The sequence below is a fragment of the Zootoca vivipara genome, chromosome 5, assembly GCF_963506605.1.
Source record: "Zootoca vivipara chromosome 5, rZooViv1.1, whole genome shotgun sequence".
Classification (NCBI taxonomy): Eukaryota; Metazoa; Chordata; class Lepidosauria; order Squamata; family Lacertidae; genus Zootoca; species Zootoca vivipara.
Window position 1 is genome coordinate 15,262,085 of NC_083280.1, and position 16,179 is coordinate 15,278,263.

At 43.2% G+C, this 16,179-nt stretch overlaps 1 protein-coding gene across 4 annotated transcripts in view; it reads left to right on the plus strand.

Moving 5' to 3' along the window:
* The window catches only part of TNIK (TRAF2 and NCK interacting kinase), a 283,956-nt gene that overhangs the window by 159,238 nt on the left and 108,539 nt on the right, over window positions 1–16,179 (plus strand). For all 4 annotated transcript variants that reach the window (XM_035132807.2, XM_035132804.2, XM_035132806.2 and 1 more), the window contains exons 5-7: window positions 7,581–7,691; window positions 14,119–14,209; window positions 15,527–15,657. In XM_035132807.2, coding sequence (XP_034988698.2) covers window positions 7,581–7,691; window positions 14,119–14,209; window positions 15,527–15,657 — 333 coding nt within the window. The remainder of the gene's footprint in view (window positions 1–7,580; window positions 7,692–14,118; window positions 14,210–15,526; window positions 15,658–16,179) is intronic.

Consider the following 16,179-nt stretch of genomic DNA (forward strand, 5'->3'; position numbering starts at 1 on the left):
CATCCAGAGGTTATTTGGAGTACAGTGCCCATCGTCACTGACCATTGGCCATGCAGGCTGGGACTGATGGGAGTTGGAGTCCAGCAATGCCTTCAGTGCCACCTCTGACTAACCACTAATGGCCTCTGAACACTTTCAAGCATGGAGATCAGAACAATAGGGGGACTCTCTGTTCCCCTACCACAGACCTGCCTCCCTTCTTCTTTACCCCTGCCTTGCCTCACTTCAACTCTGCCTTGCTTTGCTTTATCTCACCTTCCATCTCTCTATATTGCCTTGCTTGAATAAATCCCACCAGCAGCCGTGGGAGATACTAACTTTGGCAGAGGGGAAGCACCATCCTTTTTATAATATTTCACAGAACCTGGAAGAGGTGAAAACTGTAGAATTTGGGCAGTTTATTCAGAGCCTGGAATGTAAAAAATATATATAGATGGATGTGTGTATCATTGTACATTTATTAGTGCATTAATTAGAGTCATTCACTCAGGTATTCTTACACTGTATCATATCTCGAGAGCACAGAGCGCATTGTGGACATGAAATAAAAATTCTCTCTCAAATACTCTTAAAGTAGACTGCCCTGCAAATATAAATCCCTCCACTCTTTAACATCCAATTAGCTGTACACTGTCCAACGACCACATGCTCAGTTTATTAAATCCGACTAAATAGCTCACCTGATTGTTCTCCTTCCACCCCTTTGGCTTTTGTCTTATTGGAAAGGGTGGTTGGGAGGGTCCCCTATCCTGGTCCCCTATCCTCATTTTTAGAGATCTTCATCCCACCCAATTACTCTCCTTTGTCTCCTACCTGGACTTGCCTTGTAGGATTTAATGAGATCATAAGCACCAGGCATCTAACATTCCAGGGCCTAAGTAATAGCTTTGTGGGAACAATGGGGGAAATTAATGCTAAGGGTTACCAAACAGAGTAAGGGGTACAAAATTAAAAATCCATTCCATTCGCATTGGTATTCCGGAGCCTCTTCTAGAAATGTTATTGCAAGCTGTGGAGCCCTTCTTTAATTTCAATATGTTAACACAAAAGCATACATCCGCAAGGTAATATAGGTGCCATTCTGCTTTATGTTTGTCATCTGTCCTTGCTGTCTAGGGTGGATTGAAGTGATTAACTGAAAGGCACCGCCATGCATGTACAATGGCAATGGCTTTTTTCACTGCTCGTCTGCTGTTTGCAGAGTTGCAGTGTTTAGGCAGACAGAGCTCCAGGCTGGTGAAAGCTGGGGGCAGAATGCTGGTGACAGAGCTGCTCCCCAGAGGGGATGAGGCTCATGCCTTCCTGTCTAAGGATGGATTGCTTCCATGGCAACCCTCAGAGTTTAGATTTAGAATGGTTGGTAGATTCATAATGAGGGCTGAGAGGCAAGAAATGCATATGCAGAGTATGCAACGTAGATATATTCTTGGTAGGGTGGGGTGGGTTTGCCAGGATTCCTGCCCTTCTTCCACCATGGAACTGAGATTACCATGGCTAGTTATTCCCCCAAACCGTGTGGTTGATAAGAGAGTATGTTATGCAATCCGCCAGAAGCTAAAATGGCACCAGTCTCTGCATTATTATTTTTCAACACCCAGTGGCCAAATCTGAAGCTAACTGATCAGCAAGTTCTCATACAACCCTGGGCCCTTGTTCCACCCATCTTGCAATGGCTCCTTCTAATCGGGAGCCAGTAAAGTATCCCAGGCTGTTGGTTGCCAGTTGCCAGTCAACTGCTGCCATTCAGGACCTCCCAAGGCAAGAGAGTGGGGCCTATCTGCTGGAACTTGCTCACTCCACAATGACCAAGTGGACTTGGGCTGGACAGACCTTTAAATACAGGACTTTGTTCTGTAAAGTGGGACACATGGCTACCTTGCATCGTTCAGTAGGAAGCACTAGTAGAGGCCTGCAGATGGTAAACAGTATTGGGCTGTTTTTGTTTTCCTCAGCAGCACAGCTCTGGAGGGTATGGGGAACAGCCTTCTTTACCTTTGCAAAGTCCTACCTCCCCCTCAGCCATGAGTGCAAGAATGTACAACTGTTCCAAAGGTAGAACATTGAAGTGATGGTATCTTTACGAATAGTCTGCAGTCCCTTTGTGTAGAGGCAAAGAGGTGCTGTTGTTGTTTAAGTCAGGCACCCATTTTGGTTTGGGCAAATCTGTGTTTTAATGTAGTCAGGAAAACTTTGTCACATTTGCCATTATTATTGACACCTCTTTCATTTAATACATTCATGACACGGCTAATTGGAAATGCCTCTTTTTTTAGCAACAAGTGCTTACAGTAGTGTCCTATTGAGATGGCAGCCTCTTTGAATCAATATTCCACCATCTGTGTCAATGACAAAACCTTCTAGGGCTGGATATTTAATAATAATAGTTCAGAAAATTCACGGTTCAACAGAATATTTTTGTGGATTCACACCCCCCCTTAGCTTTTGACAGCTATGTTTTTTAAACCTTGAGTGTGCATTGTATTATGGTAGCGATTTTTGTGGCTTGATTATTGATGTTTTACTGCTGTTATTTTTGTTGTGTTCTGTGATTTGCCATGATCATATTTATTCTTTATGTAAACTGTTTTGAGGTGACGGGGACATGTTGTTGTTGTTGTTGTTTAGTCGTTTAGTCGTGTCCGACTCTTCGTGACCCCATGGACCATAGCACGCCAGGCACCCCTGTCTTGCACTGCCTCCCGCAGTTTGGTCAAACTCATGTTCGTAGCTTCGAGAACACTGTCCAACCATCTTGTCCTCTGACGTCCCCTTCTCCTAGTGCCCTCAATCTTTCCCAACATCAGGGTCTTTTCCAAGGATTCTTCTCTTCTCATGAGGTGGCCAAAGTATTGGAGCCTCAGCTTCACGATCTGTCCTTCCAGGGAGCACTCAGGGCTGATTTCCTTAAGAATGGATAGGTTTGATCTTCTTGCAGTCCATGGGACTCTCAAGAGTCTCCTCCAGCACCACAATTCAAAAGCATCAATTCTTCGGCGATCAGCCTTCTTTATGGTCCAGCTCTCACTTCCATACATCACTACTGGGAAAACCATAGCTTTAACTATACGGACCTTTGTCGGCAAGGTGATGTCTCTGCTTTTTAAGATGCTGTCTAGGTTTGTCATTGCTTTTCTCCCAAGAAGCAGGCGTCTTTTAATTTCGTGACTGCTGTCACCATCTGCAGTGATCAAGGAGCCCAAGAAAGTAAAATCTCTCACTGCCTCCATTTCTTCCCCTTCTATTTGCCAGGAGGTGATGGGACCAGTGGCCATGATCTTGGTTTTTTTGATGTTGAGCTTCAGACCATATTTTGCGCTCGTAATAGTGAAAATAATAATCCCCTTCTGTATGTTCTGGATCTTTACACCAAAAAACAGAGTGTTGCGAAACCCTTGTAGGTTTAGCTGACTACTTTTGATTTCTGGGATGCTTCTGTTATATATTTAGAAGCTTCCAATATACCAAGCCAACAGGTTGCTTCATGTGCATATTGTTAAAAATGTAACAATTTTTAACAAGAGGAATCAAGGGCAGGCGGTTATGGAGGCGTGAGAGAAGTGAGCCGGCACTACCATTGAGACAGTCCTTCAGATTAATGGATGAACTGGATCTCGCTAATATTGTTTGGTCCTGTCTCTTTAATATTTCATGATCGCAATGTGTCATGGAATGTGATCTTCATTTTTCATCAGTTTTTAATTATGAACCGTGTGTACATAAAGAGCCATGCTCTCTGTCTGTTTTGGCCTGAAGTAAGAAGACAAAAATGGATGCAGGTGGCACTGTGGGTTAAACCACAGTCTATGGCTTGCCGATCAGAAGGTTGGCGGTTTGAATCCCTGTGATGGGTTGAGCTCCCGTTGTTCGGTCCCAGCTCCTGCCAACTTAGCAGTTCAAAAGCACATCAAAGTGCAAGTAGATAAATAGGTACTGCTACAGCGGGAAGGTAAACGCCGTTTCCGTGTGCTGCTCTGGTTTCACCAGAAGCGGCTTTGTCATGCTGGCCACATGGCCTGGAAGCTGTACGCCGGCTCCCTCGGCTAATAACGCGAGATGAGTGCCGCAACCCCAGAGTCGGTCACGACTGGACCTAATGGTCAGGGGTCCCTTTAAGAAGACAAATGGCTTTTACAGACAAGTGGTCTGTATTTTACATCCTTGCCATGCTGGGGTGCTCCAGACAGATAAGCTTGCGTATGTGGGCACACACAAAATGTTGAGTTTGTTTGTTTGTTTGTTTTCTTTTAAAGTTTTCATCACCTGGTGTTGCAGGCTGTTGGGGTTTGTTGGCTCAATAAAACAGATCACCAGTGGTTTACATAAGGCAAGTTCGTAATCACATGGCAATTTTGTATTGCTTTGAAGTCCGTATGAGCCATTTCTCAGGGGCTTTGAGTGAGGGCAGCTATTCCTGCATGTGGTTCAGCGTTTGCCTGAACTTGCCCATACTTTAGAAAAATCTTTGGGGGATCATTTGAGCTACACATACCAAGTTGTGATTTGTAAGTGCAGTCCATTTGTGGCTAATATGGCATCGTTTTCCATGCTTGTTATCACATTAATTTCCATCACGTTGTAGCATATCAATAGAACTGCAACAGAATGCTGGATGGTTGACTTCTCCTGTTCCATATCCTCTGCCATGATACAGGCGTTGACCATTTTGCATAGGAGTTCCATTCTTGGCCCCTTACATGTCGGTGGAGCGTGCATAGGCCTGCCCCGTTCTGCCCTTTTCCAGGTCCAAAAGGACCTGGGTGTCGGTGGTTGTGTGTCAATTGGTTGCGTACAGAAAGGTTGCTGCCTGTACTTCTTTCCCCTGTTTTTCAGTCAGCCACTCAAGAGTCAGCCAGAATTCCATGGCTACTGATCTTAATTAATCCTCAGTTGTCTGATTTTGGGTTTCCTCCCCGCACCACCCATGCTTAGGTTCCCCCCTCCCCCAAAAGTTTTTTTTAACAGAAAATAAAAAATTGTACACAAAGATGATTGCTAATGCGTGGTAATAAAATACTGTGAATAAAATAACAGGGTAGTATTCACTGCTAATCCTACGCAGATTAGATCCACTGAAGTTAATAGACATTACATGACTAACTTGAGTTTATTAATTCCAGTGGGTCTACTCTGAATAAGACTCAGTTGAATATATCCCAATGTTTTTCAGAACTTCTGCAAATTTGGAGTTCCTCCTCCTTGTGAGTGGTTGTTCCATTTTGGCTATGTAAGGGATCTACACTTGCAGAATGAGTTTGCTATTAGTATATAGGGTGCGTCAAACATGTGCTCTACCCTGATGGACATATGGATTCTAGCCAATGTCAGTGGCCCTAGTGAAATTGCTGTGTTCTCCAGCTGATCAATGGAAGCATTGTAGCTATATGTTACTGATGACATTCTGGAGACACATGAATAATGAATAATTTGTGCCCCAACCATGCATCAGAATCTGTAAGACCATCTCTATACGTGAAAAGGCACTTTAATTGAAAACAGAAAAAAGTGATGTTGATGCTAGCACTTAAAACATCTATAATTGGAGTGAGTTAACATTAATTTAATTTAATTTCACATTTAAAAACACAAATTAGCATGAGGTGGACCTATGCGTCCCAGTTATTCAAAGTTCAGCATTCTGGCTGCAAGCCTGTTCCCATGGAACATCGCTTCCATGCTTTTGTAAACAGACAGTATTCCCAAACCCTGTGGGCAGAATTTGCACACCTTTCTGCTTTGGTTTGACAGCAACCACATCACCGGCATCTACAAACCCCTACAAGAAATGTGTAAAAGTAGCTCTTCTGTTTGGAGCAGGGTGGAAGCGAAATGGGAATTTGAGAACGGTCAGAAATATTGCTGGAGGGAGTTCTACAAGATTAAATAGCTCTGTCTTGCTCTTACAGATCATATTGCCTTTATTCTATTAAATTATATTATTCAAGTTAGGTGTGATACCACATTAAGCCTGTATTATGTTCTGAAAGGACAGCCTGTTAACTAAATCACCTGAGCAATTTCTCCAGGGCTGGCAGTTTCATTCATCATTGCGTTTAGGTAAAGGTAAGGCTACTTCTGAAATTGTGAAGGGATATAGACATAGACACATACTGTTGACTTGCAACTTACACACATTTAACGTAAACAATTTCAGCTTCGCGTGCTTGGCTGCAGGGGTGGTGGTGGTGGTGTCTGCAAGTGAAACACCAGCAATCTCACCTGCCATTGTGCTCACCTTGGGAGAGTGCTCAGGAGTGCAGGGAGAGAGTGCAAGTAGCCTTGGGAGAGTGTGTGTGATTTTTTACAGGTCATTTCCCAGTTTTTAAAGGACACGATTTCGGCTTTGCACTCTATCCCTAGAACATAGCTTCAGCATAAGATGATAACTGTTGGCCTTCTTAAAAAGTGAAACAGGACATTCATTTACACTGCAATCCTATACATAATCTATTCAGTAGTAAGCCCCACTGAGTTCAATGGGACTTGCTCCCACGTAGCTGTGTGTCGGATTACATCGTTATGTGTATGCACACAGCCTGCCGCTTGAATATACTGTGACCCCTTATTTTGCATAGCCTAGTAGTTGCATACTTGTGTCTTTGAAGTCAGAATGTTCGATAAAGGATTGTGTTGTGCATCTGGAGCAAACTCCTGTTTTCTGACTGGCTGGTGGGAAAGCTTAGATATATACAGCTATGTCTTTTAAACGAAGCATGCCGATTTTCAAGAAAGGTGTCTCAAAGTGACATACAACAACGTTTAAGTCAAAACCCATTATGGAAAAGCAGAATCCAAGGCCAAACAAAATGGCAGGCAAAGTCAGTTCAAACAAACATATCCTTGGCCTATCAGTGAAAATACAGGAAGGAAGGGGCCAATTATCCTTCTTCTTAGGAGGTGTTTTGCAAGGAGCCACAGGTGCTTCTTTCTAGTGGAGACCAAATTTAGTTTTTGCATAAGAAGGAATCTGAAGCAGGAACTTACTTCTAATTCTTGATGTGATTGTTCATACTCCACACATCATTCTTCCTTCTTCCTTAGAGAAAACCCAACCTTCCTTCACACTCTCACATGTACACAGAAGGAAGGAATGACATTGACCCCTGCTGGTTTCTAAAGCTTTTATAGAAACTATTAGATCTCAAGAGATCTGCAATCAGATCCAGATTGTGAATCATTAACTCCACGGGAGACCTGAGTGTTCCTATCTTTCAGCTTCAGTTCCTGATCTGTTAAATGGGGATATTTATTATCTGCTACCTCCTGAAGTTGCGGGGGATGGATGAGACTGGCATTGTATAGTGTGCAGCATGCTCCAAAATGTTGCAGAAATTTTATAACCAGTAAAAACACCCTTTTTCTCAAGAAGGCGGTTCTAACATCCTGTTTGTATTCTTCCAGATTTTCAAACCTCCCAGGTCAAGGGAAACTTGAAAGTGGAAAGATTGCCATTATTTAATGATTGCTTTTCTCTTTCAGCAGTATTGCCTGTTGCCAACTGCAGTGTGTTCCACTGGGTTATTGCAACCCGGAGGATGCTTTCTGTTTAATTATAATAATTGCACTTTTGTTTCCTTTGCCAGCTGGTGATGGAGTTTTGTGGTGCTGGCTCTGTCACTGATCTGATCAAGAACACAAAAGGGAACACTTTGAAGGAGGAGTGGATTGCCTACATCTGCAGGGAGATTTTACGGGTACGTGACCAAAATGGGCTTAACCGCCTTTCAGCCTGTCATTGACAGCAAATGTTGCCTAGGTATAGTGTGAATGCAATGCTGCTTCCAACCAAGCAGTGGTTTGAAAACCAGGAGCCAGGATTGGAATGCCTGCTGTCCCTCTCTAGCTCAAGTTACCACTTTTCCTTTCTCACTCACAGTACTCACATCTGTACAGTACTGATAATTTCTGATCTTGTTTAAGACAGCAGTCTTGGCTAGTGTTAAGCAAGTTTCTGTGAGGATGTAACACTAAACCATGGTTCCAGCAAGCAGTGGAAAGGAGTGGGAACCTGCCCTGGAAAAGCGAATGAGGAACAGGGAGAGTGCAGAATCCCAAAGCTAGTTCCTGATTTGCAAACCATAGTTTGCATGGAACCAACATTCTGCCTGTGCCAAGTTTCTGCTCTGGTTTTTAATGCTCAGAAAAGAGACATAATCTGGAAGATGGCTCCTGAGGTTTTGTGGATAGTCATAAGAGAGGTTTGTAGGTGCCTGTAGGTATAAATGATTCATAGTCACTTAAATATGATGTATAATGAATGAGTGAGGTCAGTTGCCTTCCTTTCTCCCTCAACTTTTAAGCCTGTTCTTCCTTTCAAAGGAAAAAAATCCCTCTTTAATATTAATAGGAACAAAGGTATGTCTAAATTATATTCAATTTCTTTTTAGAAAAATGGGGGGAAAGAGAAAATGCATTTTTAGGGCTTTTCAAATGGCAGTTTATTGTGGAAGCTGTGCTGTTCATATATGCGGGTTGTTCATACTATCCTGTGTGACAATGGAGTCATCAAAATTACATTTAATCCAGATTTCCTCTTACTGTGGGAAATCTGTTAAATAAAAATACTGCATTATACATCCCCAGTCAGTCACAGTTGCACTTGGTCATGTGTGGTGATGTTTGGGGTGATTTGCCTAGGTCCATTAGCATTATGTGTGAACATGGCCTATGGTTTGAAGTGGTCCTCAGGCTAGGTCTTGCGGTGGAACCCTCTCCAAGGAGCAAACCTGTTTAAAGTCAAATCAAATCAAGGCACATTTCATGTTAAGCAGATAAACACTAGCTTGGGGGTAGTCGTGCTATTGAAATAGCAAGTTGAACCTCTTCACTGTAATCATTCCTTCTGTAGCTTGGGATATACCCTTGAAGACAGCAGCTGCTGCCCAATGGTTACTCAGTCCTTATCCACCTAATCTACCTAGTGTTTTCACATTGCAGTTGGATCAATCAGGTAATGCCTCAACTCTGCAAGGACAACCATCATGTGAGATCAGCAATAATGAAAACACAGTCACAGATGCTTAGCAGTCTCAAGCTAGCAAAACACTAATGTGCTTCACTTTAGTGCATGAGTGATCCACGTGACTCAAATGTGGATGCTTCTAATAGGGTTTTAGCTCCATAGAGAGTTAAGTCACTAGTACGAAAGAGAGGAAGCAGCTCAATATTCACCCTGAAAATGAAAATGGGATCTAAACACTCCCCAAATGGCACTTGGTATCTGGTGGTGACAAAGCACTTGCTCATTTACAGTAAACACCCCCAGCTGCAGTCCTTTAGCAACTTGATAGGAAAAGCAAGTGATGTTGCGGCTAATCAGCCATTGTATTGACTTTTCTCATTTCTGTCTCAGGAAGCCACAGTTACCCAGGCTAGGGTTTAAATTTACAAGCTTGGAAAATCAGTTCCCTAAAATAGTCCACAAGCAATGAGTCATGTTCTGACTGTTGAACCATTCCACCAGTGCCTCATCCTTTGGATGTCGAAAGATGAGCTAACTCCATCTTTTCAGTTGGCTGATAATGCAGGCATCTGGGGACGTGTGTCATCATAATAATGTGTAAAGTGAGTTCTGTTTTGAATCAGCAGCTCCCACAGTTTGCAAAGCCTCAGTGTGATGCACAGGGAAATTACCTGATCTTATGACTTATGACATAACTGTGCTCCATCTCCGAATCAAAGTTTGGGGAACCCCCTGTGGACTTTCTTCCCCCTATCCTTCACGTCTCATCTCACATGAACATCCCTTATTCTTTTTTCTGTTCTGATTGTGACCACAGTTAGGTTTCCATCTGCACCAACATTTTCGCTAAACGGTAATTGGCACCAAGGAACAATTTAAAGCCATGATCAGAAGTGGGTTTGTTTGCTAATTACACTTAAGTGAAAATGTGATGCAAGGTTATTCTAAGCCTTTGCTATCTTCGGAACTGAGAGGGAATGGGGAATGCTTGCCAAAAGGGGGATGAGGGAGAGAGAGGAGCATATAAACCCTAAGGGTGCTTCTTGACATTCTCACCATACCTTTGAAGGTAACCCGGAAACTACAACTAATCCAAAATGTGGCAGCTAGACTGGTAACTGGGAGTGGCTGCCAAGACCATATAACACCGGTACTGAAAGACCTACATTGGCTCCCACTACGTTTCTGAGCACAATGCGAAGTGTTGGTGCTGACATTTAAAGCCCTAAACGGCCTCGGCCCAGTATACCTGAAGGAGTGTCTCCACCCCCATCGTTCAGCCTGGACATTGAGGGCCTTCTGCCGGTTCCTTCACTGCGAGAAGTGAAGTTACAGGGAACCAGGCCTCTGCCCTGTGGAACACCCTTCCATCGGATGTCGAGGAAATAGACAACTACCAGACTTTTAGAAGACACCTGAAGGCAGCCCTGTTTAGGGAAGTTTTTTTAATGTTTGAAGTTTTATTATGTTTTTAGTGTTCTGTTGGGAGCTGCCCAGAGTGGCTGGGGAAACCCATCCGGATGGGCGGGGTATAAATAATAAATTATTATTATAATTGGGTAGTTGAGGGGCCAAGCCATCAAATCTTAGCTTGTATGTGTTCCAAACCCAGTACATGTGTTACTTTTACTATAGGGCCTGGGATTCTATTGGCAAGGAGCCCACCATTTAATAGAATGCACTGTGTTATTTCAACCCAGGGTGGTCCCAGGTTATGCAGGGGGCTCAGCTAGACCAGGCCTGCACAGACTGTGACCCCCCAGGCATGTCAGAAAGCCTGTAAGGGAGTTGTCTGCCCACCTCCTCCTGCAGTCTTAGATAGGCAACAAAACCCGGAAGCTACATTTGCTTTGGTGGGTTTCAAGTTGTGAAGGCTGTCAGAAGATTATGTGTGAAGGGTTTTCCCCCTTGTGGATGCCGATCTCTGGGCAAAAGGAACAAAGCGGCTCTCAGATAACAGAAACCAGTCACTCTTGTCTTACACAGATTTAGATAACAGAAATCAGCAGGACAGGATCAGGTTTCTGACCGCACAGGACTCTAAAGATATAAATTGCAGTCTGTTCATAAACCAGGAGTGCCACAGAGAGAGAGAGAGGTTGGGTGAGAGATGGATATCTCTCCTTTCTGTTTGTTTTTGACCACCACTGATAGTGCTTCAGGAGACTCCATCTTGAATGAACCATGGAGATGGGTTTTCATGAGGAAAAACCGCAAGTGATTCTGTCTATTATTTATTATTCTTTGAATCTATAATATTTATGAACCTCCTCTTGGCCCATAAGTATCCAAAACGATGCATGGAAACTAAGGCATGGCATAATGCTCTGCTACAACAATGGATATAAAACCCAAATAGGTAAAAAGCGGCAGCACAAACTCTGACCTGAAACAGCGCAGAGCGTGATGCTTAAACCGGGTGTTACATTCATCTCATTTACATGATTCAGCATTAAAACAGATAGTCAAATTAAATAATCAAAATAGAAGAGCTGTGGTGAACGCCACTTGCCAAAGGAGTTTAAATGATGTCTGGCCGAATACTTTTAGGGAGATGTTGTGAGGAGCATCCCTTGGCAAAGAGTTCCACAGTGCGGGTTGGGCCTTCGCAAAGAAGGCCCTGTCCCCCACCCTAGCAAATCTCACCTGATTTGAATGATGGTGTGTGGCATCCTCCTTGGATCTGAGGAAATGGGGAGAAATATACGGGAGAATTAAATGCCTCTTGACCATCTTTAGAGACGTGTGCATTGCAGTAATCTAAACAGGAAGTTACCAAGGAATGAGTGGCATGGTCAACCTAGCCTCTTGCTGCCTCCTGGATATCAAACGGAAAGGCACAGCTCTTTGGTGCAACATGTAATGACCGCTGCTATAAACAAAGTGAACAAAAAGACAAAGCTCTGCTTAAAAAGGGAGGTGGTTGTTTTGTGGATAATATTGTTATAGTTATGATGTATTAATACAATACAATACAATATGTAATAAAAATAAATAAATAAAATAACAAACAATTTACTGTTTTCCTCCAAAAGAATTGCCCATGGCACCTTACAACAAATTTCACGCCTTTCTCCCTTTGACACCACAAAACATTAAATGCTGTATTTATTGCCAGCTTCCAGCAGTTTAGGGACCCTGAATTCTCTTTAAGAGACTGGACTGGCTCACTTAATCAGTATTGTTGATTAAATTAATTATTTTCACAGCTTTGTGCCTTATCTCCCCACCCAGGGCACTTTTTGTTGGCGAGAGTGTATACTCTACCTCTCCTTTGTATATTTATCAGTTCTGTATCCGAACTGGCCTCAATTTAAGTACCGTGACTTGGATCCTAAGATCAAGGAAACTGGCAGAGTTTTCTTCTCGCATCTTCTCCTTGTACACCGAAAAGCCTCTCTCAGAGTTTGCAGAGCACTTGTGAACAATGTCCGCTGGGGTGTGGGGACTGCTGGGGGTGGGGGTAGGAATCCCCCAATGAGGCTTGGATCCCAAGAGAAGTTAATTTGAGAACATTTGTGTAGGAAAAAGTTCTCACCCCCTCCTCACTCCAAATCAGCAGAAGGCTTGTAAAAATAGTGGCGTGCAATCTATGAATACAGTAAATATTCCCAACCAGCATTCTTCAGAGTTAAGAGGCAGTGCAGTTAAATCCTATATACTAATAAAGAGACTTTGGGGTCTTCTTACCTCAGACCTTGTGGGGGCCCGGACTAGATTTTGAAGAAGAAAAAAAATGAAGAAATTCCTATGCCCCACAAATAACCCAGAGATGCATTTTAAATAAAAGGAGACATTCTACTCATGTAAAAACATGCTGATTCCTGGACTGTCTGCGGCCTGGATTGAGAAGGCAATTGGGCCGGATCTGGCCCCCAGGCCTTAGTTTGCCTACCCATGGCTTAGACAGACCAGTGTTCTGCTTTTTTAATAAGGTGTCCTCTTAGGCTCACGTGCTGTTAAAGAGCAGAAATCTAGCCCTAGAATCCAGAGTATAAATTACAGGGAAACAGCCAGATTTCTGCATCCTTGTTTTTCAAAAATTCAGCCCTGGTGAAATACGAATAAAACGATTCATAAATGCTGCAAGTAGACAGTGAAAATATTTTTTCATATGAATGCTAATGTGAAATCTAAAGTAGATATGTATATAGCCATGACAGCAAACCGTACTTTACTAGAATTGCAATTTAGGTGGATATTATTTTTTAAACCCTCCAACGTGGATGTGTGAAATAAAAATGGAGCCTATGAAAAATGAGAAGAATTAATGGCCTAATAAAAAGGTACAAAGGCAAGCTATTTTACTTCTAGCTCTCAAGACAAGCTTTTAATGTGAGCTATGATTAGATTAGAGTCGCGTTCAAGCTACGTAGTAATTTGTGTGGCTGTGGCAGGTTTCTCCTCACTTCCCTGAGCGTTCATTTCATTGATACATCATAAAATCTGGAATTTCAGTTTATTGATACTGAAACTAACAAGAAGAAGCAAGTGTTTGTTGTTAGGATCATGAGTGGCTTCCTTGAAAAGTACCTAAAATTTGATTGCATCCCCCCCCCCATAGAAACAATGGAAGTTAAAAATGATTTGGTGTGTGGTTAGAAACAATTACCCATCTCTCTCCCCCGCTGCCTCCCCTGCAAGCAGTGTATCTTGAACCAGTGCTTTTGGGGGGAGGGATGCAGGGGTACGCATACCCCTAAACATTTCGTGAATCTACGTTTGGCCTCATTGAGGGGCAGCATTTCAATATGAGTAGGAAAAGGAGAGTACCCCTAAACCTTTTTTTTAGAGGGAAAAAAGCACTGTCTGGAACCATTGGTATGCCATTATTCCAGCTGATGCACTCTGGTAAAATATGGTGGTCTGACTGATTGCTGACTGCAGCTGCTCCCAGCCAATTCAAGGGAGCTTAAAAATCTCTGTAAAGAAAGAGAGAGAGAGAAAGAGAAGGTAAGGTTATTGGCAAAGCACCTGTAGACATAAAAAGTAACCAATAACTAAATGGTACTAAATGGGAAGCACTTCGACTCCATCTCCTAATGTGATATTTCCCCACCCCCTTGTCATGTAGGATTGCGTTTGAACCTAGCTGTCGATGGACGGCTAAAAGAAAGATGAAATGTAATGATATCTTTCTCTCTTTTTGACTCCTCTAGGGTTTAAGCCATCTCCACCAACATAAAGTAATCCATCGAGATATTAAGGGACAAAATGTTTTGCTGACAGAAAACGCAGAAGTTAAACTAGGTAAGAATTCCCACCCCTCCCAACTAGTGGGAAATTGCAGGGAAGCGTGGAATCGGGCATTTCTGAAAAGACTTAGTTGGTCCTCACCTTAGAAGGAATCGGTTGTTAATACCAAAGTCAAGAGCTCCTCTAAGGAGTAGAGCTAAGCACTGGCCTGTAAGGAATTTGAAAAGAAGGTCCAGGAATCTGCATGCCATGATCGTGTTTTGGAATGCAGAACCATAAGCAGGCAATGAGAGCTAAAAACTGTGACTTCCCTTATTTTAAGTTTCTTAACGGTCACAGAGTAAACCCTGGAAAAAAAATAATTGGCAGCTTCTGCTAAGAATTTATAAAATGAAGAGATTCTGGCTAGGGATATCAGTGGTCAAGGTTTAGCTTCTTCTTCTTCTTTTTTACCCCACTCAAGATGGCTTTTAATCCCCCCCAGCTGTCCCTGCCTCTCTTAGAAACACTTTTCTACTCTCCAGCCCTGCAAATCATTTCCATGCAAATCAACTGTCCTTCTTTTCAAGTCCCCAAGGAACTATGTGGACTTGGGCAGGAGATCAGCATGTAAACAACTCTGGCTACAAAGATCCGCTTGTTTAACGAGCTCGAGACCTCTGTTTCAGCTGGTCCTTGAGGGGATGTGGCCAGGGAGAAGCAGGAGTGGGAAATAATTGGGAGAGGCTAGCAGCATTCCTTTTGCTAGTCTAGTCCAACTCACTTGTGCTGTACAGCTGGAAGAGCTCACCATGAAAATCACTTACAAGTAAAATGACACCGTTTAGATATTTGGCTAAAAGGTGATCCGTTCCTGTAGGCTGCTGGTCTAGGAACACTGGAACACTCAGAGCAGCATTGGGGACTAAGCAGTGTCTGAGTGGACATTTTTCCTGATTGAGTTGGGCCAAGAAGAACTCCAAGCCTTAGCTCTAGATATGAGCTCCTATCCAGGAAGGAGAAGCTACTGAAGATGGATGTGGAGCCCTTATGAGCCCACAACAAAGGTAGCACCTTGTTCTCAGAAATCTCAGCTTGAAGATCAACTCTCAAGCAAGTGGCCCGCAATGACTTGAGTCCAAAACCCACTGAATACAGGGGAGAACATTCTGTGGGTTGAACTTTCCTTGGGCTCCAGTCCTTTTCAAAGGGAGGGAATGCTCTGAGCTTCAAAAGGAATGGTGCTCCCCATGAACTTTGCCTAGTTCATGGTGGGGGGCACCATCCTCTTGTCATTTAACGTGACTTGTATGTCCTTTCGTTGCCTCGCATAAATCAAGCGATGTTTATGCCTCATTAAAGCTCTCCTGTTGTCGTTGCTTTGATTCCCAGTGGATTTCGGAGTCAGCGCTCAGCTTGACAGAACAGTTGGCAGAAGAAATACATTCATCGGAACTCCATACTGGATGGCCCCTGAGGTTATAGCCTGTGACGAAAACCCTGATGCCACTTATGACTTCAAGGTATCTTAAAAAATGACATTGCCTAATATATCATTGGTTACTAATACTGAATCATAGTAGTTTTGCACAGGGGGGGAAAGAAGTGCCAGTCCTGCAGGATTGAGACTGGAGTTGAATGATGTTCTGAGGAAGTTCCACAGGTGGATCAGCCTGCAAGCTATTACAGGGAAGACTATCTGAAGGGAAGTTAAAACCACGATGAAGGCAGGAAAGCTGTTAAGGAAGCTGACAGACTGGAAAGCAGAGAAGATAGGCAAGAGAGCAAACCTAGGTGACAGGCAAGTACCTGGAGCAAGGTGACAGAGCTATGTAAGCAAGGCTAGAATCTGGTTGTTGATCCAAGCAAAGCCCCAGGCTTAACCCAGAAGCATTTATAAAAAGTTTAGGTCTAACAGATTACCTGCCTGAGTGGGATGCAGCATGCTTGAACTCAAAAGGAACATGCTGCTTATTCTTGCTCCTGCATCCATGACTCGCCACAAAGGGCATCACTGCACAAGCCAAGGAATCCTGGCTTGAATC